This window comes from Hypanus sabinus, unplaced genomic scaffold, assembly GCF_030144855.1.
Source record: "Hypanus sabinus isolate sHypSab1 unplaced genomic scaffold, sHypSab1.hap1 H_11, whole genome shotgun sequence".
NCBI lineage: Eukaryota > Metazoa > Chordata > Chondrichthyes > Myliobatiformes > Dasyatidae > Hypanus > Hypanus sabinus.
This window is the reverse complement of record NW_026779042.1, coordinates 127,809-153,425: the sequence shown is the minus strand read 5'-3', so window position 1 is coordinate 153,425 and position 25,617 is coordinate 127,809. Positions and strand designations below refer to the sequence as shown.

The 25,617-nt window shown below is 51.4% G+C and overlaps 1 protein-coding gene across 1 annotated transcript in view; it reads right to left on the bottom strand.

Annotated features, from left to right (window-relative positions):
- Positions 1-6,149: 6,149 nt before the first annotated feature.
- The window catches only part of LOC132386063 (glyceraldehyde-3-phosphate dehydrogenase 2), a 39,785-nt gene continuing 20,317 nt past the window's right edge, over positions 6,150-25,617 (bottom strand). Inside the window, exons 5-11 of the mRNA XM_059958351.1 lie at positions 20,759-20,849; positions 18,167-18,285; positions 17,954-18,035; positions 15,378-15,529; positions 9,976-10,138; positions 7,225-7,322; positions 6,150-6,523 (exon numbers count right to left, since the gene is read on the bottom strand). Of these exons, the coding sequence (XP_059814334.1) occupies positions 6,451-6,523; positions 7,225-7,322; positions 9,976-10,138; positions 15,378-15,529; positions 17,954-18,035; positions 18,167-18,285; positions 20,759-20,849 (778 nt within the window). The 3' untranslated portion in view covers positions 6,150-6,450. The remainder of the gene's footprint in view (positions 6,524-7,224; positions 7,323-9,975; positions 10,139-15,377; positions 15,530-17,953; positions 18,036-18,166; positions 18,286-20,758; positions 20,850-25,617) is intronic.

Genomic DNA, 25,617 nt, shown 5'->3' with positions numbered 1-25,617 from the left:
ATAACGAGAATGGTATTCCTTTGTAAACCAAATGGGGATTAATGTTCTTTCTTCTGAGTCTGTAAGCTTTTGTTGACGGGCTTTTGGGCAGATCGGCGCGAGGGGGTCGAGAGAGAGGACGCAATGCTCTAAGCTGGGCGAGGATCGGACCCCAAAGGGGGGTCCGAGGCCGGGAGATTCTCCGAGGAGGGGGGGGGATGAAGCTAGATGTGCTTGGTTGACCACTCGGAGGGTCCTGAGCTGTTTGGAGAGTCGAGGAGTTCGGAGGGTCCTGGGTCTCCTCAGGCTCGCTCAGCTCGTTCTTGTCTAGGGGGAGCAGCCTTCGGCCCCGCCAAACTGGGTAATCAGCTGGTGTGGATGCTGAGGCCAGGGGGTTACACCAGGAACTTACACTGAACTGCTGGTGTCTTCCACAGCGAAGACGGATGCAAAATACTTATTCAGTTCATTCGCCATTGCATTGTCCCCCATTGCTACCTCTCCAGCATCATTTTCCAACTGTCCGATATCCATTCTCACCTCTCTTTTACACTTTATGTATTTGCATGAAACATTTGGTGTCCTCTTTAATATTATTAACTAGCTTACTTTTGGATTCCATCTTAATGATGTTTTAGTTGCCTTCTGTTGGTTTTTAAAAGCTTCCCAATTCTCTAACTTGCCACTAATTTTTGCTCTATTAAATGCCCTCTCTTTGGCTTTGACTTCTTTTCATCTTTAGGATCTTTAGCCTGCGCCTTCTGAATTGCTCTGCCATCATCCCTGCCAGTGTTCTTTACCAATCAGGTCTGGCTGACTCCTCTCTCTCACGCCTCTGTAATTCCTTTTACTCCCCTGTAATACTGATACATCTGACTTTAGCTTCTCAAATTTCAGGGTGAATTTGACCACTTTCCCCTGAGGGCTCTCTCACCGTCAGCTCTCTAATCAATTCTGGTTCATTTCGCAACAGCCAGTCCAGAATAGCTGATCATCCAGTGGGATCGACCACAAGCTGCTCTAAAAAGCCATCTCACAGGCCTTCTACAAATTCCCCCTCCTGGAATCCGGCACCAACCTGATCTTCTCAACCGAGCACTGAAGTCCCCCCATGACAATTGTAACATTGCCCTTTTGGCGTGCAGTTTCTGTCTCCTGTTGCAATTTGAAGGCCAAATCCTTACTACTGCTTGGGGGTCTGTACACAACTCCCATCAGGGTCTGTTTACCCTTGCAGTTCCTTAACTCTACCCACAATGATTCAACACCTTCCAACCCAATGCCACCTCTTTCTAATGATTTGATTTCAGTTTTTACCAACAGACCAACGCCACCCCCTCTGCCTTCCTGCCTGTCCCCTCAGTCCAGTGTGTACCCCACCTATAATCTTTCCCAGCTATGAATCATTGATCATCATATCTGCCAATCTGCAACTGTGCTGCAAGTTCATTGACCTTCAAATATAACATCTTCAGTCGTGTACACCCTTTGTCCGCCCTCTATGTTGCAACACATCCTGATGACTGCAATTTTGCCCTATCAGCAGCCTCTTCTCATGACACATTGCCTGTTTGTAAGCCAGCTTCCTCATCTTCAGCACTTCCCCACGATACTTCTTGCATTGAAATACAGGCAGCTCAACAAACTCAAACTTTCGGGTCCCAACTCTGTCTGAGGTCCTTACCAATATCCATCTCCACAACCTCTCCACTAACTGCTCTGGCAGTCTGGTTGCCATCTCCCTACAACACCACGCAGCATTAACAAACCCTCCCACTAGGTGCAAACCGCCCTGTAAGAGCCCCACCTTCTTTGGAAGAGACCCCAATGATCCAAAAATCTCCGAAACCAACCCCTTATATTAAACTGTATGATCTTTCTAGTTCTGGCGTCATTAGCACGTGGCATGGGTAGCAATCCTGAGATCACAACCCTGGACGTCCTGCCCTGTAACTGAGCACCTAACTCCCTGTGCAGAACCTCGTCACTTGCCCTACCCGTGTCGTTGGTACCTACTTAAGCTGTTCCCGCTTAAGAAGCTGAAGACTCAATGAGATGTTCCAGACCCTGGCTCCTGGGGGGGCAACTCCTCACCCCTCATCCAGGAATCACATTCTGACCCACAGAACCTCTGTCCATTCCCCTAATGGATCCCCTATCACCACAGTGTGCCTCTTCTTCCTCTTGCCCTACCTCCTCAGTACCAGAGACTTTCCTCTGTTAGTCATCCATCTCTACGTCCTAACAGTGAATTCCGGCCAGCCCCAGCTACTTGGGTGAAAAAAATGCTCCCCCCCCCCCCCCTCAACTTCAGTGCATGCTCTCAAGTATTAGAAATTTCAAAGGGAAAAGATACCAGCTGTCTATCTTTGCCTCTCACAAACCACTCGGATCCCCCCTCAGCCTTCAGAGAAAACAACCCGCATCCCGGTGAACCTCTTCTGCCGTCTTCAAAGACCCCACGTCCTTCCAGCAGAATTGCACACAGTACTCCAAGTGTGGTCTGACCAGCTGCAAACCAGACCGCCTGACTCTTGCACTGAATGCTTCAACTGATGGAGGCAACAGAGAGGGTGAGGGGGCGGGAGGAGGGCGAGGGGGTCCAGCTGTCCACTCTGTCTGTGCCCCTCGTAATATTACCAAGTTCTATCAGGTTTCTGCTCAGACTCTGCAGCCGCTCGAGTGAAGAATCCAAATTATTCCGAACTCCGCGGACAACACATACCCTCTAACCCAGGCAGCACAGGTGAGATTGGCCGAATCCATTGGGTTTGCCCCACACACAGCACACAGTCAGCAACAAAATCAGACAGGTTCCCTTCGCACCTCACCCCGGCCTTCAAGGCTCACAAAATCATGGAGTCACACAGCACAGCTGGCCAAGGAGTCCATTTAATGCAGCCCCATTCGCCCAAGCCTGGCCCTTACTCTGCAAAACATTTCCTGTCAAACAACCCGTCCAAGAGGGTTTTAAATAACACAATAGAGTGTTACAGCTACACAGAAAGTGCAGCACAGGAGAAATGGTGAGGAGTGAGGAAGCTCTGTAGGAGGAGCAGAGAGGAGTGAGGGAGCACTGTAGGGGCAGTGAGGAGTGAGGGAGCACTGTAGGGGCAGTGAGGAGTGAGGAAGCTCTGTAGGAGGAGCGAGGGAGCTCTGTAGGGGGCATGAGGAGTGAGGCTCTGTAGGAGGAGCAGTGAGGAGTGAGGGAGCTCTGTAGGAGGAGCAGAGAGGAGTGAGGAAGCTCTGTAGGAGGAGCAGAGAGGAGTGAGGGAGCTCTGTAGGAAGAGCAGTGAGGAGTGTGGGAGCACTGTAGGGGGCAGAGGAGTGTGGGAGCACTGTAGGGGGCAGTGAGGAGTGAGGAAGCTCTGTAGGAGGAGCAGAGAGGAGTGAGGGAGCTCTGTAGGAGGAGCAGAGAGGAGTGAGGAAGCTATGCAGGGGCAGTGAGGAGTGAGGGAGCTGTAGGAGGAGCACAGAAGGGAGCACTGTAGGGGGCAGTGAGGAGTGAGGAAGCTGTAGGAGGAGCAGAGAGGAGTGAGGGAGCACTGTAGGGGGCAGTGAGGAGTGAGGGAGCTCTGTAGGAGGAGCAGAGAGGAGTGAGGAAGCTCTGTAGGAGGAGCAGAGAGGAGTGAGGGAGCTCTGTAGGAGGAGCAGAGAGGAGTGAGGGAGCACTGTAGGGGGCAGTGAGGAGTGAGGAAGCTATGCAGGGGCAGTGAGGAGTGAGGGAGCTCTGTAGGAAGAAGAGTGAGGGAGCTCTGTAGGAGGAGCAGAGGAGTGAGGGAGCTCTGTAGGTGGAGCAGAGAGGTGAGGGAGCTCTGTAGGAGGAGCAGAGGAGTGAGGGAGCACTGTAGGGGGCAGTGAGGAGTGAGGAAGCTATGCAGGGGCAGTGAGGAGTGAGGGAGCTGTAGGAGGAGCAGAGAAGGGAGCACTGTAGGGGGCAGTGAGGAGTGAGGAAGCTGTAGGAGGAGCAGAGAGGAGTGAGGGAGCACTGTAGGGGGCAGTGAGGAGTGAGGGAGCACTGTAGGGGGCAGTGAGGAGTGAGGAAGCTATGCAGGGGCAGTGATGAGTGAGGGAGCTCTGTAGGATAGGGAAGCGAGTGAGGGAGCACTGTAGGAGGAGCAGAGGAGGGAGCACAGTAGGGGGCAGTGAGGAGTGAAAAAGCTATGCAGGGGCAGTGAGGAGTGAGGGAGCTCTGTAGGTGGAGCAGTGAGGAGTGAGGGAGCTCTGTAGGTGGAGCAGAGAGGAGTGAGGGAGCACTGTCGGGGGCAGTGAGGTGAGGGAGCACTGTAGGGGCAGTGAGGTGAGGGAGCTCTGTAGGAGGGGCAGTGAGGAGTGAGGGAGCTCTGTAGGATAGGGAAGCGAGAGTGAGGGAGCACTGTAGGAGGAGCAGAGGAGGGAGCACTGTAGGGGGCAGTGAGGAGTGAGGGAGCTCTGTAGGTGGAGCAGAGAGGAGTGAGGAAGCTATGCAGGGGCAGTGAGGAGTGAGGGAGCTGTAGGAGGAGCAGTGAGGAGTGAGGGAGCACAGTAGGATAGGGAAGCGAGAGTGAGGGAGCACTGTAGGAGGAGCAGAGGAGGGAGCACTGTAGGGGGCAGTGAGGAGTGAGGGAGCACTGTAGGGGGCAGTGAGGAGTGAGGAAGCTATGCAGGGGCAGTGAGGAGTGAGGAAGCTATGCAGGGGCAGTGAGGAGTGAGGAAGCTCTGTAGGATAGGGAAGCGAGAGTGAGGGAGCACTGTAGGAGGAGCAGAGGAGGGAGCACTGTAGGGGGCAGTGAGGAGTGAGGGAGCTCTGTAGGTGGAGCAGAGAGGAGTGAGGAAGCACTGTAGGAGGAGCAGTGAGGGAGCTCTGTAGGTGGAGCAGTGAGGAGTGAGGAAGCTGTAGGAGGAGCAGTGAGGAGTGAGGGAGCACTGTAGGGGGCAGTGAGGAGTGAGGAAGCTATGCAGGGGCAGTGAGGAGTGAGGGAGCTCTGTAGGAGGAGCAGTGAGGGAGCTCTGTAGGTGGAGCAGTGAGGAGTGAGGAAGCTGTAGGAGGAGCAGTGAGGAGTGAGGGAGCACTGTAGGGGGCAGTGAGGAGTGAGGAAGCTATGCAGGGGCAGTGAGGAGTGAGGGAGCTCTGTAGGAGGAGCAGTGAGGGAGCTCTGTAGGTGGAGCAGTGAGGAGTGAGGAAGCTGTAGGAGGAGCAGTGAGGAGTGAGGGAGCACTGTAGGGGGCAGTGAGGAGTGAGGAAGCTATGCAGGGGCAGTGAGGAGTGAGGGAGCTCTGTAGGATAGGGAAGCGAGAGTGAGTGCTGCAGGAATGAGGAGGGCACAAGCGTGGCATCATTCTCCTCCGCAGGAAAGGTGTTGAGGGAGGCCAGCCAGGCAAGAAGACAGCGGCTGTGGGAGGAGGGCAGGAGGGAGCACCCTGCTGTGGGAGGGTCAGCGAATGCCATGTTGTGGCAAGGCCACCGAAGAGGGCTTCTGATGGAGGATGGTTTAGGGTGAGACAAGATGAACTCCCGCAGTGCGCCACCTCACCACAAGGTGGCGATGTCGAGCCACCTCCAGGCCACGCGCTCCTGGACTGGGTGGGGCAAAAACGGCTCAGCCAATCAGGAGGAGGAAGGCTCCCCAGTACCACCAACCCGAGCACTGGGATCTTGCTGTGCCTCAGAAAATTCCTTCCACCTCTGCAGACGAGGCCCGAACAGACGCCGGTTGCCAAATTTGCACTTTCCCCTGCGAATTCCCCAGCGAATTCTGCTTGTCCACAGCCCTGAATGGGGCAGAAAGGAGTTCAAAGGTTGAGCTCCACTTCCTCCTCGCCCCTCATCCATCCAGGTCAGCTTCCTCCAAAAATACCAGTTTCTTTCTTCTCCACCCTCCCCCAACCCCATCACTCTTCACCCCTTCAACCCTACCAACCAGGGGTGATTGATAAGTTTGTGGCCTAAGCTAGAAGGAGAAGGAGTCAAAACCTAGCACATTGACGAGAGCTGTACAACTTATCTCCTTCTACTTTAGGCCACAAACTTACCAATCACCCCTCGAACTCCCCCCACCCCATCCCCTCCACTTTCCAACCTTCTCCTCCACCTGATTACCCTTCACCCTCCCTGTTACCCTCACTGCCCTCCCCTACTTCACAGGCCACCTTGTCTCCCTCCTCCCCCCAGTCAGTAGACGAGACCAGACTGAGCTGGTGATTGCTTTATTGAACACCGACACTACTGCGGGAATCACAACTCCTTCCCGGAGTCTCTCGACACTGGACACATCATCCGAACACGATGGGTGGGCAAAGACTCGGGACCAAACAAGATGAGGGTTAGCGCTGCTGTGTGCGAGGTTGTCGAGGAGAGGGGAAGGAGCGTCCGGGTGCGTGACGGGGAGATCCGTGCTCACGGACTAATCTACGGCCGACTGGGGAGAGCGGGGAGCGGCAGGCTCCAGTCTCGCCCGCCTCGCCTCCTCTTCTCGAGGGCACGGAGGCTCCTCAATCCTCCTTGCTGAACATGTAGGTTAAGAGGTCAGCCACCCGGTTGCTGTAGGCAAACTCGTTGTCGTACCTGGAGAGGAGAGGGAGGGAGGGAAGGAGGGGGAGAGAGGGGGAAAGGTAGGGAGGCAGGGTAACAGAAGTCAGCCAGTGGTTAAAATGTCCCGGTCCTGGAATGGGTGGGTGAAGGGGTTCATTATGAGGAGGCTCTGGCAAGGGGTCAAGAGCTGTTCAGGCAACTCCAGGGGCTGCCTCCATCAGGGCTCAAGGGGTCCTTCAGGCAGGGCTTCAACCACCTTGGACAGGGATCGAGGGTCACAGGCAACTGCTCCCCCCCCACCCAAACTCAGGCTGGGGGTCAAGGGTTGTTTATGCTGCTCCAGACGGGGGGGGGGGGAGGGGGTCAAGAATCAACGCACACAATGTGCTGGAGGAACTCAGCAGGCCAGGCAGCATCAATGGAAAAAGAGTCGACACTTCAGGCTGAGACCCTTCAGCAGGACTGGAGAAAATAAAAAGATGAGAAGTTAGAGGTCCCCAGTTAGAGGTCAAAGATCACTTGGGCCCCCAAGACACCTCAGCCAAGGGTCAGTCTGGCCCCATCAGACGAGGAGTTCATAGACTGTCCAAGAGACTTCGAGGTCCCTGAGCTCGACCCCAATGGATAAGCAGACATCAGGTCACACAGGCCCTTGACGCAGGGGGCAAGGGTTATCCTGGACCCAGGGTCAGAGGTGAAAGGGTCACTCGGCCAACCTGCCCCCGTGGACTCACCAGGAGATGAGCTTCACAAAGTTGTCGTTGAGCGAGATTCCAGCGCCAGCGTCGAAGATGGAGGAGCGGGGGTCTCCCACGAAGTCACTGGACACCACCTGCGGGCAGGGGAAGGTCAGTCAGAACCTCACCAGGACAGAAACCCACCCTGCCCATCCAAACCTCACCCCCTGCTCCCCTCAAAACTTCTCACTGCTCCCATTGACCCCAATAGACAGCAGGCCCACAGCCCTCCCTCCAAAGACCTTCCCCAGGGCGGAGTAAAGGGGGGATCCAAATGCCTCAGAAGTCTGAGGTGCCCCAGGTTGGGGAACCAGTGAGGGATCCCAGAACGGATTGGCACTGGTGAAAGTGGCACATGAGATACCTGCCTTTGTCAGCTGTGCTGTGGATTTCAAGGACTCTACAACTCATTTCCTCACTACTTGCTGCTTATTATTATTTCTTTCTCACTTTATATTTGCAGTTTCTTGTCCAGCGGTTGTTGTCCATCCTACTCAGTGCGGTCTCCCATTGATTCTATCGCATTGCCTCTTTTTACTGTGAACGCCCGCAGGAAAACCTGTCTCTGGGTTTTATACGGTGACTTACATTTACTTTTACTTACAGCTTTAAAGTTTTGGTGCAAAGTTCTGGGTTTAGGTCCAGGCTCTGCTCTGCCATTCAATCCTGGCTGATTTTTCCCCCTAACCCCTTATCCTGGAATTCTTACTTATCACAAATCTATCAATCTCCACCTCAAACACAGCCATTGACTTGGCTTCGACTGCCCTCCAACTGAACAAATTTCCTCCTCGTCTCTGTCGTCCCTTCTTTCCCGAGGCTGTGCCCTTGGATCTGAAGCTCTCTCGCTAAAGGAAACATCCTCGACGCAGGCCTTTGAATCGGTGAGATTCTCCACCACCCCATCTGCCTGAACTCCACGCCCAGGGACACTCATCGTACGTCAGACTGGGATTGTCCTTGTCAGCCTCTCCAGGGCTTTAGACACAGGACTCGAGATGGCCTTACACAAACTGAGCGTCACATCCTCACTTTAATGCTCTCACCCTCGAGAATGAATACTAACATTGCATTTGCCTTCTTTACACTGGTCAGGGCACAGCTGGGGGTTATAACTTCTCCCCAGGGTCAAATTTCCAATACAGGAGGTTGGTCACATTTAAGGTCGGGGGAAGTTCAAAGGAAGTGCGAGAACAAGTTTTTTTTACAAATAGTAATAGGTGGCTGGAACATGCTCTCAGGGGTGGTGCTGGAACAGGCTTTTAAAAGGTTCTTAAATGGGCACATGAACAAATCACAGAGAGGTACAGCACAGAAAAAGGCCCCTTGGCCCATCTAGTTCCTGTCGACCCATTTACACTGCCTACTCCCATTGACCTGCACCTTTGCAACCCTCCCATCCACGTACCTGTCCAAACTTCAGCGTTGAAACCGAGCTCACATGCACCAGGCAGCCCACTGAGTGAAGTAATACCCCCTCGTGTTACCCTTAAACATCTTCCCTCTCACCCTTAACCCATGCCCTCTAGATGTAGTCCCATACAACCTCAGTGGAAAAAGCCTACCTCAAGTTATCCTCTCTATACCCCTGATAATTTTGTATGACTTGCAGCTTGGGCAACTGCTGGTCTTCCATTAAAGAAAACCGTGCCCAGGCCTGCGTCCTGGAAACTTTCCAAGGTGCAAATCCATGGTCTATCGAGACTAACGGAGGCCTACTATTTTCTATACCTCTATCAAATCTCCTCCCAATCTTCTACGTTCCAAGGACTGAAGTCCTAACCTATTCAATCTTTCCTTATAACTCGGGTCCTCCAGACCCAGCAACATCCTCGTAAATTTTCTCTGACTTCTTTTAACCTTATTTACATCTTTCCTGTGGGTAGGTGATCAAAACTCCACACAACAATCCAAATTAGGCCTTTTACAACTTAAACAAAGCATCCCATCTCCTGCACTCAACATTTTGATTTAAGGTGGCCCATGTGCCAAAAGCCCGACCTGTGCTGCCACTTTCAATGAATTGTGGACCTGTATTCCCAGATCCCTCTGTTCTACCACACTCCTCAGTGCCCTACCCCTCACTGTGTAAGACCTACCCTGGTTGGTCCCCCTGAAGTGCATACCTCACACTTGTCTGCATCAAATTCCATCAGCCATGTTTCAGCCCACTTCTCCAGCTGATCCCGATCCATGCTTGTCCTTCCTTGCTGTCCACTACACCCTGATGTCATCTACAGATTTGCCAATCTCGTCATCCAGATCGCTGACATCGATGACAAACAGCCCCAGCAGGAAATGGAAAGATATGGACCACGTGCAGGTAGGAGGGGATTGAGTTTAATTCACAGCGTGTTTAGCACAGACACGATGGGCCGAAGGGCCGGAGTTTCAGAGTTCCATCAAGGCAGAGGATTTCAGACCAGGAGGCTGATAAACTGGGTCAGCAGAGACACGGCTGTGCGGGAGTGTAGGTAAGATGACAAGGCCAACGTCTCTAGCAAGAGGGGGTGGAGGGAGGGGGAGGGACTGCCAACACCCTCCCCCCACCAGTTCCACACTGGAGCATGAACCTGCGCCCCAGCCGTCTCGTCCGGGCTGCAGGCTGACACGGATCAATTCAGATGCTGATGGGACCGGCAAGAGACCTCCCACCCCTCCCCCTCGATTCCGGACTTCCCTCTCCCCCCGAAGGGTGGGACATTCCCAACCCTCCCTGCCTCCCCCCGCACACACACACACACACACCTGGTGGTCTGTGTACCCCAGGATGCCCTTCAGCGGGCCCTCCGACGCAGTTTTCACCGCCTCCTTGATCTCTGCGTAGGAGGCGGGCTTGGCCAGGCGGCAGGTGAGATCCACGACAGAGACATCCGCCACGGGAACACGGAACGCCATTCCGGTCAGCTTCCTGGTGGTGGGAGGGCGGGGAAGCAAAGAGAGAAGGAAAAATAAAGAGAGAGAGTGCATTACTATTAGCCTATTACCTCTCACTCCCCACCCCCCGCCCCCATCTACAGGTAGGGAGTGCAATGGACCCCCCCCCCACTTGTCTGGGTGGGGTTAGTCCATGCACCCCACATCCACCACATCACCTGTCCCCCATCTACAGGTAGGGAGTGCGATGGACCCCCCCCTCACTTGTCTGGGTGGGGTTAGTCCATGCACCCCACATCCACCACATCACCTGTCCCCCATCTACAGGTAGGGAGTGCGATGGACCCTCCCCATTTCTCACGGTTCCAACATCTCTTGATGACAGAGAAACCTGCTCTATCGGCAACCCCCCCCCCCCCCCCCGAGCGCTCCCTCCCTCCGCCAGCGGCTCACGGTGGCTGCAGTGAGCACCACCTACAGAACAGTCCGCGGTTACTCACTGCACGACGCCAGCATCCCCTTCCGAATCCTACCGAATATTGAAAGGTCTAGATATGGACTGGACATGGAGAGGACGGTTCCTATAGAGGGGGAGTCTGGGACCAGAGGGCACAGCCTCCTCACAACAGAGATATGTCCCTTTGGAACAGAGATTAGCCAGAGGATGGCTAGTCACTGCCTGTTTTGGTCAACAACGAAGCCCTCGTTGTCTGTCCTTGGCCATCTTCTCCACTGTGCCCCAGCTGTGGTTCATTTCTGCCTCTCTGGTACAGTGTTACATTGTCTTTGGTCTCCTGTACTTCCTCCCCCCTTCAGGGGTCCAGCGAGGTTCTGTCTCGATGAAGGAGGCTGGCCTCCCCTCTCATCACGTTCTCAATCCATCTCCAACCTTTCCTCATGATGATTGTGGCCATGTCCTCTTCGTGAAGGAGCACGGCGTGGTTGCAGATCCTCCTTGGCCGGAAACTACGGGGGCTCGTGGTGTGGGATGCAAGGTCACGGTCTGTCTTGGGCCAGCACTCTGACCCGTGCAGGAGCGTGGACAGAACTCAGCTCTGCCTTGGTGCGGAAGCTGTGCCCGGTTGGTCCCCCTCACTGACCAGAAATGTTTCTAGCTTTGCTGAGTGCGCACTGGATGTTGTCCTTGGACCAACCGTGCTGCTGAAAGATGCTGCCCAGGGAGGCGAATCTGTTGGTGCTGGGTGAGTGGACCCAGCCTTGACAGGAGAAGGAGACTCCACACTGAGGGACAAGGTCTCAGCCTTCCTCTGGCTGACTCTAACCTGTCCAGCAATCTTTTGTGTGGACGTGGGGGGGGGGGGGGGGGGTGGAATCCGTCGTATTGACTGCCTCAGACAGCTGTGAAAGCCGAGTTTAAGTATATTTAAAGTGAAGGTTGATACACTCCTGACTAGTCAGGGTGGCAAAGGTCACGGGGCGAATGGGGTCGAGAGGGATAATAAATCAGCCAGACTGGATGGGCCGAATGGTCTAATTCTGCTCCTACGTCTTGTGTCTTTATTATGCACAAGGGGTCGGTGGGGTGGACCCTGCCCCACAGGAGAGGCGAGCAGGAGGTGGCAAAGGGATGGGAGAGGGGAGGTGTGGTGCAGGCTGGGGGACACCGAATGAAGAGGGAAAATGTATTGGGGTGTCCTGTGTGGCATGCCTCTACAGCGAAGGGAATGTGGGGACAGGGGGAGGAGGAAGAGGGAAGTGGGTCGAGATGGGAAGCGGGGGGGGGGGGGGGAGCTGTGGATGGTGTATTTATGGGTTAACTAAATGTGAGCCAGTCTCGATTGAGGAATTAAAACCTGCACTCAAATTCAACTTCCAACTGATACTCAGTGGTTAGCAAAACCGATTATTCTGCCTCTGCCTTTCCTTATGCAGGTTCAATGGGACAACGTGCTACTGCACCTTCCCTGCACACCCTGCCCACCTTCTCCCCCCCATCCCTCCTTTTCAGTCCTGACGAAGGGTCTCAGCCCGAAACGTTGATCCAATAGATGCTGCCTGACCCGCTGAGCTCCTCCAGCATTTTGTGTGTGAAGTGCAGGGCAGATCCGTGTGGCCAATTAGCCTCCTGGTCAGTGGTTCACTCAAGGAACCACCCCCCAACTCTGTAACAACAGGGGAGTCCTCTGGGTCTCGTGACTTTCGGAACAGAACCAGTGTTGGATATCCGAGGGGGTTCTGCCAGCAGGGATGTGCTACCATTGTACGTGAACAATTCTGTACACGGACGTGACTACATTACAAATAAGGAGGTGATGATAGCAATTGAACCGAAAGTTCATTGTTCACTGTTATCTTTCTGTTGAACAAGTAGAAAGCATCGTGTCAGGAGAGTGAGATTCTCCTGGAGGTTAACTGTGTGAATAAAGATTTATATTTCCCAGTTACAGTGTGGCTCAGTTTGTCATCTCCACCATCACCAAAGGGTTTCTACCACAGCATCTTTATCTCTCTTCCCCCCACCACCCCTGGCTTTCTACGGCGATCGCTCCCTGTGATTCCCTTGTCCATTTGCTCCTCTGGGCTCTTCTCTCTGCAAGCAGCCCAAGTACGACACCTCCTCCCTCACCTCCACTCGGGGCCCCAAGCAGTCCTTCCAGGCGAGGCGACACTTCACTCTCGAATATACCGTCCACTGTGCCCGCTGCTCCTGGTGTGACACCCCCCTCCACTACGGTGAGACCCATCGTTGTAAGTTGGGGGACCGCTTTGTCGAGCACCTCCGCTCAATCTGCCAAAAGCGGAACACCCTGGTGGCCAAGCGTTTTAATTCCCACTCACATGACCATTTTGACATCCATCCTCGGCCTCCTCCTGTGCCACGATGAGGCCAGCTTTATGTTCAATCTGGCAGCCTCCAACCTGATGGCACGAACACTTATTTCTCCTTCCAATATAAAAAAAATCCCTCCTATTCCCTCTTTGTCTATTCCCCACTCCAGCCTCTTACCTCTTCTCAGCTGCCTATCGCCTCCCTCCGGGTCTCCTTCTCCAGCTCTCTCTCTGATGTTCCTCTCTCCCCTCCTATCAGATTCACAGAAACACAGGAAATCTACAGCACAATACAGGCCCTTCAGCCCACACTACAATGCCTAACATGTACTTACTTTAGAAATTAACTAGGGTTACCCATAGCCCTCTATTTTTCTAAGCTCCATGAACTGATCCAGGAATCTCTTAAAAGACCCTATCGTATCGTATCCAGCTCCACCACTTTCGCTGGCAGCCCATTCCACGCACTCACCACTCCCTGCAAAAAAAACTTACCCCTGACATCTCCTCTACCTACTCCCCAGCACCTTAAAACTGTGCCCCCTCATGCTAGCCACTTCTGCCCTGGGGAAAAGCATCTGACTATCCACACAATCAATGCCCCTCATCATTTTGTACACCTCTATCAGGTCATCTCTCATCCTCCATCGCTCCAAGGGGAAAAGGCCAAGTTCACTCAACCTATTCTCATGAGGCATGCTCCCCAATCCAGGCAACATCCTTGTAAATCTCCTCTGCACCCTTTCTATGGTTTCCACATCCTTCCTGTAGTGAGGCGACCAGAACTGAGCACAGTACTCCAAATGGGTTCTCACCAGAGTCCTGTAGAGCTGTAACATTACCTCTCAGCACTTGAACTCAATCCCACGGTTGTTGAAGGCCAATAGAACGTATGCCTTCTTAACCACACAGTCAACATGCGCCACAGCTTTGATTGTTCTATGGACTCGGACCCCAAGATCCCTCTGATCCTCCACACTGTCAAGTGTCTTTCCATTAATACTATATTCTGTCATCGTATTTGACCTACCAAAATGAACCACTTCACACTTATCTGGGTTGAACTCCATCTGCCACTTCTCAGCCCAGTTTTGTATCCTATCAATGTCCCGCTGTAACCTCTGACAGCCCTCTACACTATCCACAACACCCCCAACCTTTGTGTCATCAGCAAACTTACTAACCCACCCCTCCACTTCCTCATCCAGGTCATTTATAAAAATCACAAAGAGAAGGGGTCCCAGAACAGATCCCTGAGGCACTCCACTGGTCACCAACCTCCATGCAGAATGTGACCCGTCTACAACCACTCTTTGCCTTCTGTAGGCAAGCCAGTTCTGGATCCACAAAGCAATGTCCACTTGGATCCCATGCCTCCTTAACTTCTCAATAAGCCTTGCATGGGCTACCTTATCAAATGCCTTGCTAAAAACCATATACACTACATCTACAGCTCTACCTTCATCAATGTCACATCTGCAAAAAATTCAATCAGGCTCGTAAGCATGACCTGCCTTTGACAAAGCCATGCTGACTATTTCTAATCACATTATGCCTCTCCAAATGTTCATAAATCCTGCCTCTCAGGATCTTCTCCATCAATTTACCAACCACTGAAGTAAGACTCACTGGTCTACAATTTCCTGCACTATCCCTACTCCCTTCCTTGAATAAGGGAACACCATCCGCAACCCTCCAATCCTCCAGAACCTCTCCCGTCCTCATTGATGATGTAAAAATCAGCACCAGAGGCTCAGCAATCTCCTCCCTCACCTCCCACAGTAGCCTGGGCTACATCCCATCCGGTCCTGGTGACTTATCCAACTTGATGCTTTCCAAAAGCTCCAGCACATCCTCTTTCTTTATATCTACATGCTCAAGCTTTTCAGTCCACTGTAAGTCATCCCTACAATCACCAAGATCCTTTTCTGTAGTGAATACTGAAGCAAAGTATTCATTACGTACCTCTGCTATCTCCTCCAGTTCCATACACACATTCACACTGTCACAAACACGAGGAAATCTGCAGATGCTGGAAATTCAAGCAACACACACAATTCCTCCACGTCTTCCTCCTTTTCAATGGCCGTGACACTATCTCTGATTAACAGTGCCACACCCCCACCTTTTTTGCCTCCCTCCCTGTCCTTTCTGAAAAATCTAAAGTCTGCCACTCTAAGTAACCATTCCTGCCCCCGAGCCATCCAAGTCTCTGTAATGGCCACAACATCACAGCTCCAAGTACTGATCCACGCTCTAAACACATCCGCTTTGTTCACAACACTCCTTGTATTAAAATCAACACTTCTGAAACCATCAGTCTGAGTGCATCCCTTCTCGATCACCTGTCTACCCTCCCTCTCGCACCCTCAGTTTGTTTTTAAATCTTTATTGTGTTCGTTCTCTGGTTTTGTTTATGTGGTGCTGCATTGGACATTTGTTCCATTATCTGTTACACTTGATTTGATAGTTCAACAGCCTACCCATTGAGCTGGGGGATGACCTTGCCCACCGCCTTGGCAGCACCTGTCGAGGCCGGGATGATGTTCTGGTGGGCACCTCGGCCGTCACGCCAGGCCTTGGCGGAGGGTCCGTCCACCGTCTTCTGCGTGGCGGTGTAGGCGTGCACGGTGGTCTGTTTGAGGAAGGAGAGACCACAAGTCACCGGGGTCACAGAGGCCGAGAGCTTCGAGTTCCTTGGTCCAACCAGAGAGCTGAGTGATACGGCGTCACCACAGCAACCTCCCCCACATTGTCCAAATCAAAAGGGCTAGTTATTGGCGTTAGGGAAGGGTGGGGTGGGGGAGATGAGTGTACATCAACGAGTTCAACATTTCAAGTTCCTAGGAGTGAACATCACCAACAGCCTGTCCTGGTCCCAACCACATGGACACCATAGCCAAGGAACCTCAGCAACAGCACTACTTCCTCAGGAGAAACAAGACACATCCTCGGTGACCCTCAAGTGCAGTGCAGTTTCTATTACCTCACCTTAAACCAGTGTCCTCCAGTTCTTGATGCCTTAACCCTGGTATCTTTCAGCAGGGGGGGGTGGGGGGAACCAAAACTGAACTCGAAATACAGCCCCCACCAGCGTCAGCAACACCATGGCAGTCATTGACCTGAGTGATGAGGGCCAGCGTCCTTCACTGTCCTCGTCTACCTGCGACGCCACTCACAAGGAGTCACGTGCTCCTCGGTCACACTGGCCTGTAGCACTGTCTCTCCTGCCCCCCCACCCCGGGCAGCATGTGCGCTCTCCCTGTAGCCTTGATCCCCGCCGCTCAATGCGAAAGTCTGACGCCTCCCCAAAATGCAACACCTTGTATTTATCCGCGCTGAAATCCGTTGGCCTGTGTCTACATTTTGAAGGAAGCGTGCTGTTCTTCCAAGTCCCTCTGTTCTATAACAGTCCACCAGGAGCTACTGTTCACGTAGAAAACCCACAGCACAATGCAGGCCCTTCGGCCCACAACTACTAGGCTTACCCATAGCCCTCTATTCTTCTAAGCTCCATGTAGCCAACCAAGAGTCTCTTAAAAGACCCTATCGTATCCGCCTCCACCTCCGTTGACGCCGGCAGCCCATTCCACTCACCCACCACTCTGCGTAAAAAAAAACTTACCCCTGACATCTCCTCTGAACCTACTTCCAAGCACCTTAAAACTGTGCCCTCTCGTGCCAGCCATTTCAGCCCTGGGAAAAAGCCTCTGACTATCCACACGATCAATGCCTTTCATTATTATCTTGTACACCTCTGTGACAGTACTTCCCCCAAGCATGATCACAAAGAGAGAGTTTAACACTGACACCAGAATTGGTGGTGCGGTGCACAGCGAAGAGGGCTTGTCTGAGATTATAATGGGATCGAGGTCAGCTGGGGAAATGGGCCACGGAAAGGAAATTTATGGATCGAGATCTGCTGGGAAAAGAGGGTGAGGGAATTTAACGCAGACAGTGTGAGGTTGTTATGCTTTGGAAATTTAAACCAGGGCAAGGCCTAGGGCGAACTTGTAGAACTGCGACGCCTAGTGGTGGACGTACTGAGTTCTCCAGAAGTGGTGACACAACATAGGGTGAAGGGGGCATTTGGCAGGCTGGCCTTCATCAGTCAGGGCACTGAGTACGGGGGTAGGGATGTCATGTTACAAGACATTGGTGTGGTTGCTAAGTTTGCTGATGACACCAAAATTGATGGCATGGCGGACAGCAAAGGAAGTTGTCTAAGGCTGCGTAACGCCCTGGGGAAGCTTTCACTGCGAGTGTAATGGTTTCTCTCTTGGGTTATGACTGCAGATAACGGGGGCTTTGGAACGTGCGCCGTCCAATGGAGGGAGTGTTGTGTGCCTGAGAGCGAGGTGATCTGGGTCTTTTGTTTGGGAGAGGGAGTGGACTTGGAGAGGGGCCGGGAGACGATGAAGCCCGGGGAAATCGACGGAGGACCAGTGGAAGGGAAAATGTGAGCTAAAACAAGGTGCACATTAAACTGTGTCAATGAAATGGCCCTTTTCTTGTTTTTCTTTATTAACTGTTTAGTTAAATCAGGAATTAAGGAGCTAAATTGTTTAATTGCTTATGGTGTACTGTCTTATTTGGTGGTACTGACTTGTAACAGGGCAACACCACACAGCATCCACACAAACAGGAGGCTTTGCACCTCAATCTCACACGGAGATCGTCTTCCCCAGACTCACACGGCCAACAAAACCCGAGGGTCACGATTACAACCGGGGGAGCGGGCCAAGCAATGACAGGGAGTTGTTGCATTTTGGCAAGTTAAACCAGGGCAGGACCTGCACACGGTCCAGGAGAGTGTTGTACACGAGGTGCAGAAGGCGTCTGGCACGCTGGCACCGAGATGTCACGTTACAGCTGTACAAGACGTCAGTGAGATCACACCTGGAGTATTGTGTGCGGTTCTGGTCACCCAGCGATAGGGAGGGTGTCATTGAGCTGGAGAGGGTGCAGGAAAGGCTCACCAGGGTGTTACTGGGACCGGAGGGTGGGGACTGTCCCCCCTGGAGGGGGGAGGGAGAACCAGAGGTGTTGACAAACTCACCATCAGACCCTCCACGATTCCGAAGTTATCCTCGATCACCTTTGCCAGGGGAGCCAGGCAGTTGGTGGTACAGGAGGCATTGCTGCAGATAGAGAGAGAGAGAGAGAGAGAGTGTGAACGTCCCCCCCGGTGTGCTGATGTCTGTCTGAAGACCAGAGTTTTTCTCTGTAACCTCACCGGTTGTAACTGCACCCGCCCCCCACTCAGCCTTACCTGACCACGCTCATGGTGCTCGGGTCATATTTCTCCTCGTTGACCCCCATGACGAACATGGGGGCGTCTGGGGAAGGAGCCGTCACGACCACACGCTTCCCTCCGCCCTGCAGATGCAGCTGAAACGCAAGACAGATGTGGTTAAGAGGGACCTTCACGACAGCCTCTCCTCGGTCTCGAGCCTTTCTGTGACCCAACCTTCAATCCAGCTCCTTCTCAAATACACTGAGCTTCCTGGGGGAGAATATTCCGGAAATCTCCTATCGCACAGCACAGAAACAGAGCCTTGGGCCTAACTGGTCCATGCCAGCCACAATGCACGTCCAATTTTACACCATTTGCTCACTATTCCTCTAAAACTTTCCTATCAACTATCTTCGAAACAATGTTAATGTACACACCTCACCCACTTTACCAAATCCCAAGGACTTTCTGCAGGGGCACAATTGAGAGCATCCTGACTGGCTGCATCACTGCCTGGTATGGGAACTGTACCTCCCTCAATCGCAGGACTCTGCAGAGAGTGATGCGGACAGCCCAGCGCATCTGTAGTTGTGAACTTCCCACTATTCAGGACATGCGTAAAAAGGGCCCGAAGGGTCATTGGAGACCCAAGTCACCCCAACCACAAACTGTTCCAGTTGCTACCATCCGGGGAACTGTACCACAGTATAAAAGCCAGGACCAACGGGCTCCGGGACCACCAGGCCATCAGAATGATTAACTTACGTTGACAGTTGTATTTCCGGGCTATATGACTCTCCTGTTGTATATCTTACTGTACTATTTATTTCAAGTTACTATAATTTGCACATTCAGACAGAGACACAACGTAAAGATTTTCACTCCTCACGTATGTGAAGGATGTAAGAAATAAAGTTGGTTCAATTTGATCCAGCAGTTCAATCATTATACAGACCACTCTCTGTGTGAAAAGGGCTGGACCCCTTTATATCGCCACCCCCACATTTAAATCTGTGCCCTCTAGATTAATGGTTTCTTCTTTCCCAGTCCTCACGAAGAGTCTCGGCAAATTGTGGACTGTTTATTCCCCGCCACAGGTGCTGTTGGGTTGTAGAATCCTTGAATGATTAACTTTATTAAACAGTTCACTCAATCATGTTCAAAAAACTGAAAACCCAGACAAACAGCACACCAATCTCCTGCTACACACAGAAATCTGGTGGCTTAGCAGCGGAAAAGTTCTCAATGGGGTGTCTGAGCTGAAAGCTGAATTGCAGGAGTAATTTCAAGAAAAAAGTAGGCCAGATTTTGCTAAGTGCTTGGAGATGAAGAATGGCTGCAGAAACCAGCCTACTGAGCTGACATTTCTCATCATGCGAACCAGTTGAACAAGGCCCTGGAGAAGATGTTTTGACTTAGAAACACAGGAAACCTACAGCGTGATACAGGCTCTCCGGCCCACAATGCTGTGCCGAGCGTGTACTTAATTCTGAAATGACCTCGTTACTCATAGCCTCTATTTCTCTGAGCTCCATGTACCTATCCCGGAGTCTCTTAAAAGACCCTATCGTATCTAACTTCACTATCATTGCCGTCAGCCCATTCCATGCACTCACCACTCTCTGCATAAAAAACTTAACCCTGTCATCTCCAGCACTCCAACCCTCTCGTGACAGCCGTTTCAGCCCTGGGGAAAAGTCTCCGACTATCCACATAATCAATGCCTCTTATACACCCCTATCATCATTGTATATATCCCATACTCTGTCGCTCCAAGGAGAAAAGGCTGAGTTCACTCAACCTGTTTTCATAAGGCATGCTCCCCAATCCAGGCAACATCCTTGTAAATCTCCTCTGCACCCTTTCTATGGTTTCCACATCCTTCCTGTAGTGAGGTGACCAGAACTGAGCACAGTGGGGTCTGACCAGGGTCCTATATAGCTGCAACGTTACTTCTCGGCTCCTGAACTCAATCCCATGAGTGATGAAGGCCAATGCACCGTATGCCTTCTTAACCACAGAGTCATCTGTACAGCCGCTTTGAGTGTCCTATATACTCGGACCCCAAGATCTCTCTGATCCTCCACACTGCCAAGAGTCTTACTATTAATATTATATTCTGCCATCATATTTGACCTACCAAAATGAACCACCTCACACTTATCTGGGTTGAACTCCATCTGCCACTTCTCAGCCCAGTTTTGCATCCTATCAATGTCCTGCTGTAACCTCTGACAGCCCTCCACACTATCGACGACATCCCCAACCTTTGTGTCATCAGCAAGTTTACTAACCCATCCCTCCACTTCCTCATCCAGGTTATTTATAAAAATCCCGAAGAGAAGGGGTCACGGAACAGATCCCTGAGGCACTCCACTGGTCACCGACAGTTCAGAGCGATATGGGCCAAACATGAGCAAATAGGTCTAGCTTGGGTGGGAACCTTGGAGCAGATGGGCCAACGTGCCCGTTCCCGTGATGTGGACAATGAACAAGTCTTTCCCCACGCGTAGGAAAGGCGATCTAGAAGCACAAGTGGGAAAGCCATGACACAGAAGGGTAACTCAACACACCCATTGTTCCACGCCAACACAACCCCCTCCCCAACGGGGGCTTCCGCCTACTCACCGAGGCCTTCTCCACGCTGAGGAAGACGCCAGTGGACTCAACGATGTACAACGCCCCGGATTCGGACCACGGGATCTCTGCCGGCTTCATGCTGCAAGAGGAAGGCAGGACGTTGAGACAGAGAGGGCTGACCCTCCCCCACCCCGGGACTGGCCAGCCTGCAACATACCAGAGTCCGCCCAGGGAAACCACGTGTGAGAAATATTCACTTCCTGGGCCAGGGGCCTCGTCTTTTTGTTTTGCCAAGTTTGACTCCCAGGGCAATGTGACTGGGAAAGGTCAAACTGTTGTTTCAGAATCAGTTGAACTTCCTTGTTTAGCTTCATGTCCTAAACAGGAGCCAGTCTTCAGTTCTTAATGTAAATGGCAATTAGTAATCAGTCTGAAGTTGAAAGACCAACTTTGTAAACAAAGGCACCGTCCAGGAGGTTAGCTCACAGCACCCGGACTGACCGCTCGAGAGTTGGCGTGCAAGACATTGGGCTTGTTTCAGACCAGACAAGCTGGCTAGGTTATTCAGTTCAAGGAAGCTTGCAGATCAGGTGGATAATACTATGTAGCGCATCAAATGGCTGATCTGTTAATCGTCGGGAAGCTTGTGTACTCAGTGTCAGCTTCAGAACATTACTCCTGGATCGGGGCACTGCGTCTCCAAGGAGCTTCTAGACCATTTGTGTAAAAAGGATATCTGAAGAAATATCATGTATGTGTGAAGGCAGAAAAATAATATAGACAGGGATTGGTTAGAGAACGTTAAAAAATTATAGGAATGAGGGGCGAACCAAACCATTCCTCATAGAGGGATCAGAAGTGGAGAGAGTGAGCAGCTTCAAATTCCTGGGTGTCAAGATCTCTGAGGATCTAATCTGGTCCCAACATATTGATGCAGTTATAAAGTTATATTTGTCAACAAATATATTCAAAAACTTCAATAAATGTATCATGCAGAGCATTCTGACAGGCTGCATCACTGTCTGGTATGGAGGGGGGGGGGGGGCGCTACCGCACAGGACTGAAAGAAGCTGCAGAGGGTTGTAAATTTAGTCTGCTCCATCTTGGGTACTAACCTACAAATTACCCAGGACATCTTTAGGGAGTGGTTTCTCAGAAAGGCAGCGTCCATTATTAAGGACCTCCAGCACCCAGGGCATGCCCTTTTCTCATTGTTTCCATCAGGTAGGAGGTACAGAAGCCTGAAGGCACACACTCAGTGATTCAGGAACAGCTTCTTGCCCTCTGCCATCAGATTCCTAAATGGACATTAAACCTTTGAACACGACCTCACTTTTTGAATATATGGTATTTGTTTTTTTGCACAATTTTAATCTATTCAATATATGTATACTGTAATTGATTGATTTATATATTTTTCTTCTCTTCTACATTGAGTTGCTGCTGCTAAGTTAACAAATTTCACAATACATGCCAGTGGCAACAGACCTGATTCTGAACTAGAATCCATTCCTCTGTCTTCACTTTCTACGATTCATTCATCTGCAATGCGAGTAAAGAGGTCCTTCTGCAGCTGTACAGGACCCTGGTGAGACCCCACCTGGTATTGGGTGCAGTTTTGGTCTCCAAATTTGAGGAAGGACATTCTTGCTATTGAGGGAGTGTAGCGTAGGTTCATAAGGTTAATTCCCAGAATGGTGGGAATGTCATATGTTGAGAGATTGGAGCAACTGGGCTTGTATACACTGGAATTTAGAAGGATGAGAGGGGATCTGATTGAAACATATAAGATTATTAAGGCATTGGACGCACTGGAGGCAGGAAGCATGTTCCCACTGATGGGTGAGTCCAGAACTAGAGGCCACAGTTTAAGAATAAGGGGTAGGCCACTTAGAACAGAGTTGAAGAAAAACTTTTTCACCCAGAGAGTGGTGGATATGTGGAATGCTCTGCCCCAGAAGGCAGTGGAGGCCAAGTCTCTGGATGTATCCAAGGGAGAGTTAGATAGAGCTCTTATTGATAGCGGGGTCAAGGGATATGGGGAGAGGGCAGGAATGGGGTACTGATTGTGTATGATCAGCCATGATCACAGTGAATGGCAGTGCTGACTAGAAGGGCCGAATGGCCTACTCCTGCACCAATTTACCTGACAGCAATTGTACCTTTCATTTTGGAAATCCTTTGTAATTTGGAATTTTTTTTAAAGATAGGAATGGCCTGAGTTTTAGATGTGCTTTAAGAGTTTTGTCTGGATTTCAACATGTATCTGTGTTGTCTTGGGTAGGAAGAGGGTACCCAGCGTTGAAATGGTGGGTATTGGCAGCTAAACTCACTGTGCAGGAAGGACAGGGTGAACTTTGGAAGAGTGGGTTGCTCCAGTAAAACTTCCCTTTAGTGGCTATCTATCTGTGTTCAATAGGGCTTAAGGTATTTGTCTGGCCTTGCACATTCACAGTCGGCAAAACCCGTATCATCACACATAAACAGCCTTTCTCTTCTTAATTATGGTTCTGGCAAGGAAGAGTTCTCACTGATAGAACTGAGGTGGTGGATGGGGTTGGGGAGGGAAGAGGACCATTTGAGGAGATTACAGCAAGGCAAGGATTGAGAAGATACAGTAAATGCATGCTGAATACTGCTCTCACAAGCCCAGCTTGCTTTCACACAGCCTGGGAGCCAAGGTCGCCAGGCAGACAAGGTAAGGATACTGACAAAGACCAGAAGAAACGGGAGCAGGAGTCGGCCATCGGGGCCCGTCGAGCCTGCTCCGCCCTTCCACGAGATCGTGGCTGATCCAGCATTAACTCAACTCCGCCCACCTGCCCTTTTCCCCAGAACCCTCAACTCCCCTGATCTGCAAAAGCCCATCTCACTGTAAATATATTTAATGAGGTCACCTCTATTGCTTCCCTGGGCAAAGAAATACACAGATTCACTGCTCTCTGCCGTAAACAGTTTCTCCTCATCTCCATCCTAAATCTTGTTCCAGTAGCACCACATTCCTCCATCTCTCTGTCTACGCCTGTCATGATTATTTCCATAAGATTCCCTCTTCATTCTTCTGAACTACAGAACACTCATTTGCAATTGGATAATTATTTTACTAATTCTATGGCTTTATTAACTTTTAACTCCTAGCTTGTACTGATTATTGATGCCTATTATGATTTTGCCTATATTTGAAAATAATGGGATTCAGGAGTGTATAACCATTCAGTTGGATCAATATCTGTGCAGGAGTTTAACTTCTGAGCTGAAGTTTCTGAACAGTTTGGTGACAGAGGCTGAAGAGTTCACCTCGTGTGCAAGGAAGTGCCTCGAAAGTTCACTAACCTCAGAGGGCTAATGAAATGTGGCATTTTCCTCCTGACCCTCACCAGTTATCATCAACGCACCCCAGGAAGCATCCTGTCTGGATGCATCTACGCCTTGGCACGGCAACCGCTCTGCCCGTGACCGCAAGAAACCGCAGAGAGTTGTGGGCACAGCTCGGCACATCATGGAAACCGGCCTCCCCTCCACAGACTCTGTCTACGCTTCCTGCTGCTTCTGTAAAGCAGCCAGCACAACCGAAGATCCAACCCACCCTGGACATTCCCTCTTCTCCCCTCTCCCATCTGGCAGGAGATTCGAAAGCCCGAAGCACGTCCCACCAGGCTCAAGGACAGCTTCTGTTATCTTGAATAAACCTTTTGTTCAATAAGATTGGAGCCTTGACCTCACAACTGGCCTCACTACGATTGTTATCTGCCCTGCGCTCTTCAGATAGCTTTCACACTTTATTCTGCATCGTTATTGTTTTGCCTCACTCTACCTGTGGAATGATCCCCTCAGCCCACTCCACTGCAGGGAGATCAGACCCAGTCTCTGCCCATCCCTCCACAGGCAGGCTCTTCCTGCACTGTGGCGATCAGGTCCACTTGCAGTAGCCAGTGTTGACGAAAGTTGTAACCGCGTCCCCCTGCTCCTGCTCTCAGCGCCTCATCTAATGAAGACAAGTATCCTGTCTTATCGACCTTTAGGGACCCCTGATCGTGCATACCAAGGTCCCTCTGTCGCTCAGCCTCCACCATTCATTTCTTGTGGATCACTCATCCCATCCAACTAGAGACGCCACGGTCCAGAGAGATCACCAGAACTTCTGTTTCCTCGGGAGGTTAAGGAAAATCACCCTGTAGACCCTCAAAAAGTCTTAAACCATAGAAGGCATCCGACCTGGATACATCACGGCTTGGCACAGCAAACGCTCTGCCCGTGACCCTAAGAGGGGGCAGAGAGTTGTGGGCACAGCTCCGCACATCACGTGAACAGGCTTTGCCAATATGGTCTCTGTCTACACTTCCTGTTGTCCCAGAAAAGCAGAGACCCCTCCCACCCTGGACATTCTCCCTCCCTACCCCCCCCCCCCTCATTGGGCAGGAGAGACAGCAGCCTGAAAGCACGTCCCACCAGAGTGAAGGACAGTTTCTACCCTGTTGTTGGACAATCAAGATGGACTCTCGATGTCCCAAGCTACCTCGCTGTCTGCCCGCTGTGCACTTCCCTCTACGTTCCGTTTGTCCATTTGACCATCCCAATGTACAGAGTAACAGACAAAAGCTTTCCATTGTATCCCGGTACACAAAATCATATTAACCCAATTCTCACCATTTTTCCTCTCAAAGTCACAATTTGTCTGGAAGGGTACCGGATTTGGTCATCGAATTGCAGGAAGGATATTAACAAGGTTGAAAGAGTGCAGAGAAGGTTTACAAGGATGTTGAGACACTGAGTTAGAGAGAAAGGTAGAATAGGTTAGGACTTTATTCCCTGGAGCGCAGAAGAATGGGGGGGGGGGGGACTTGATAGAGGTCACAGGAAGAAAGTGTGAACTCCACACAGACTGTGCCGGAGGTCAGGACCAACCC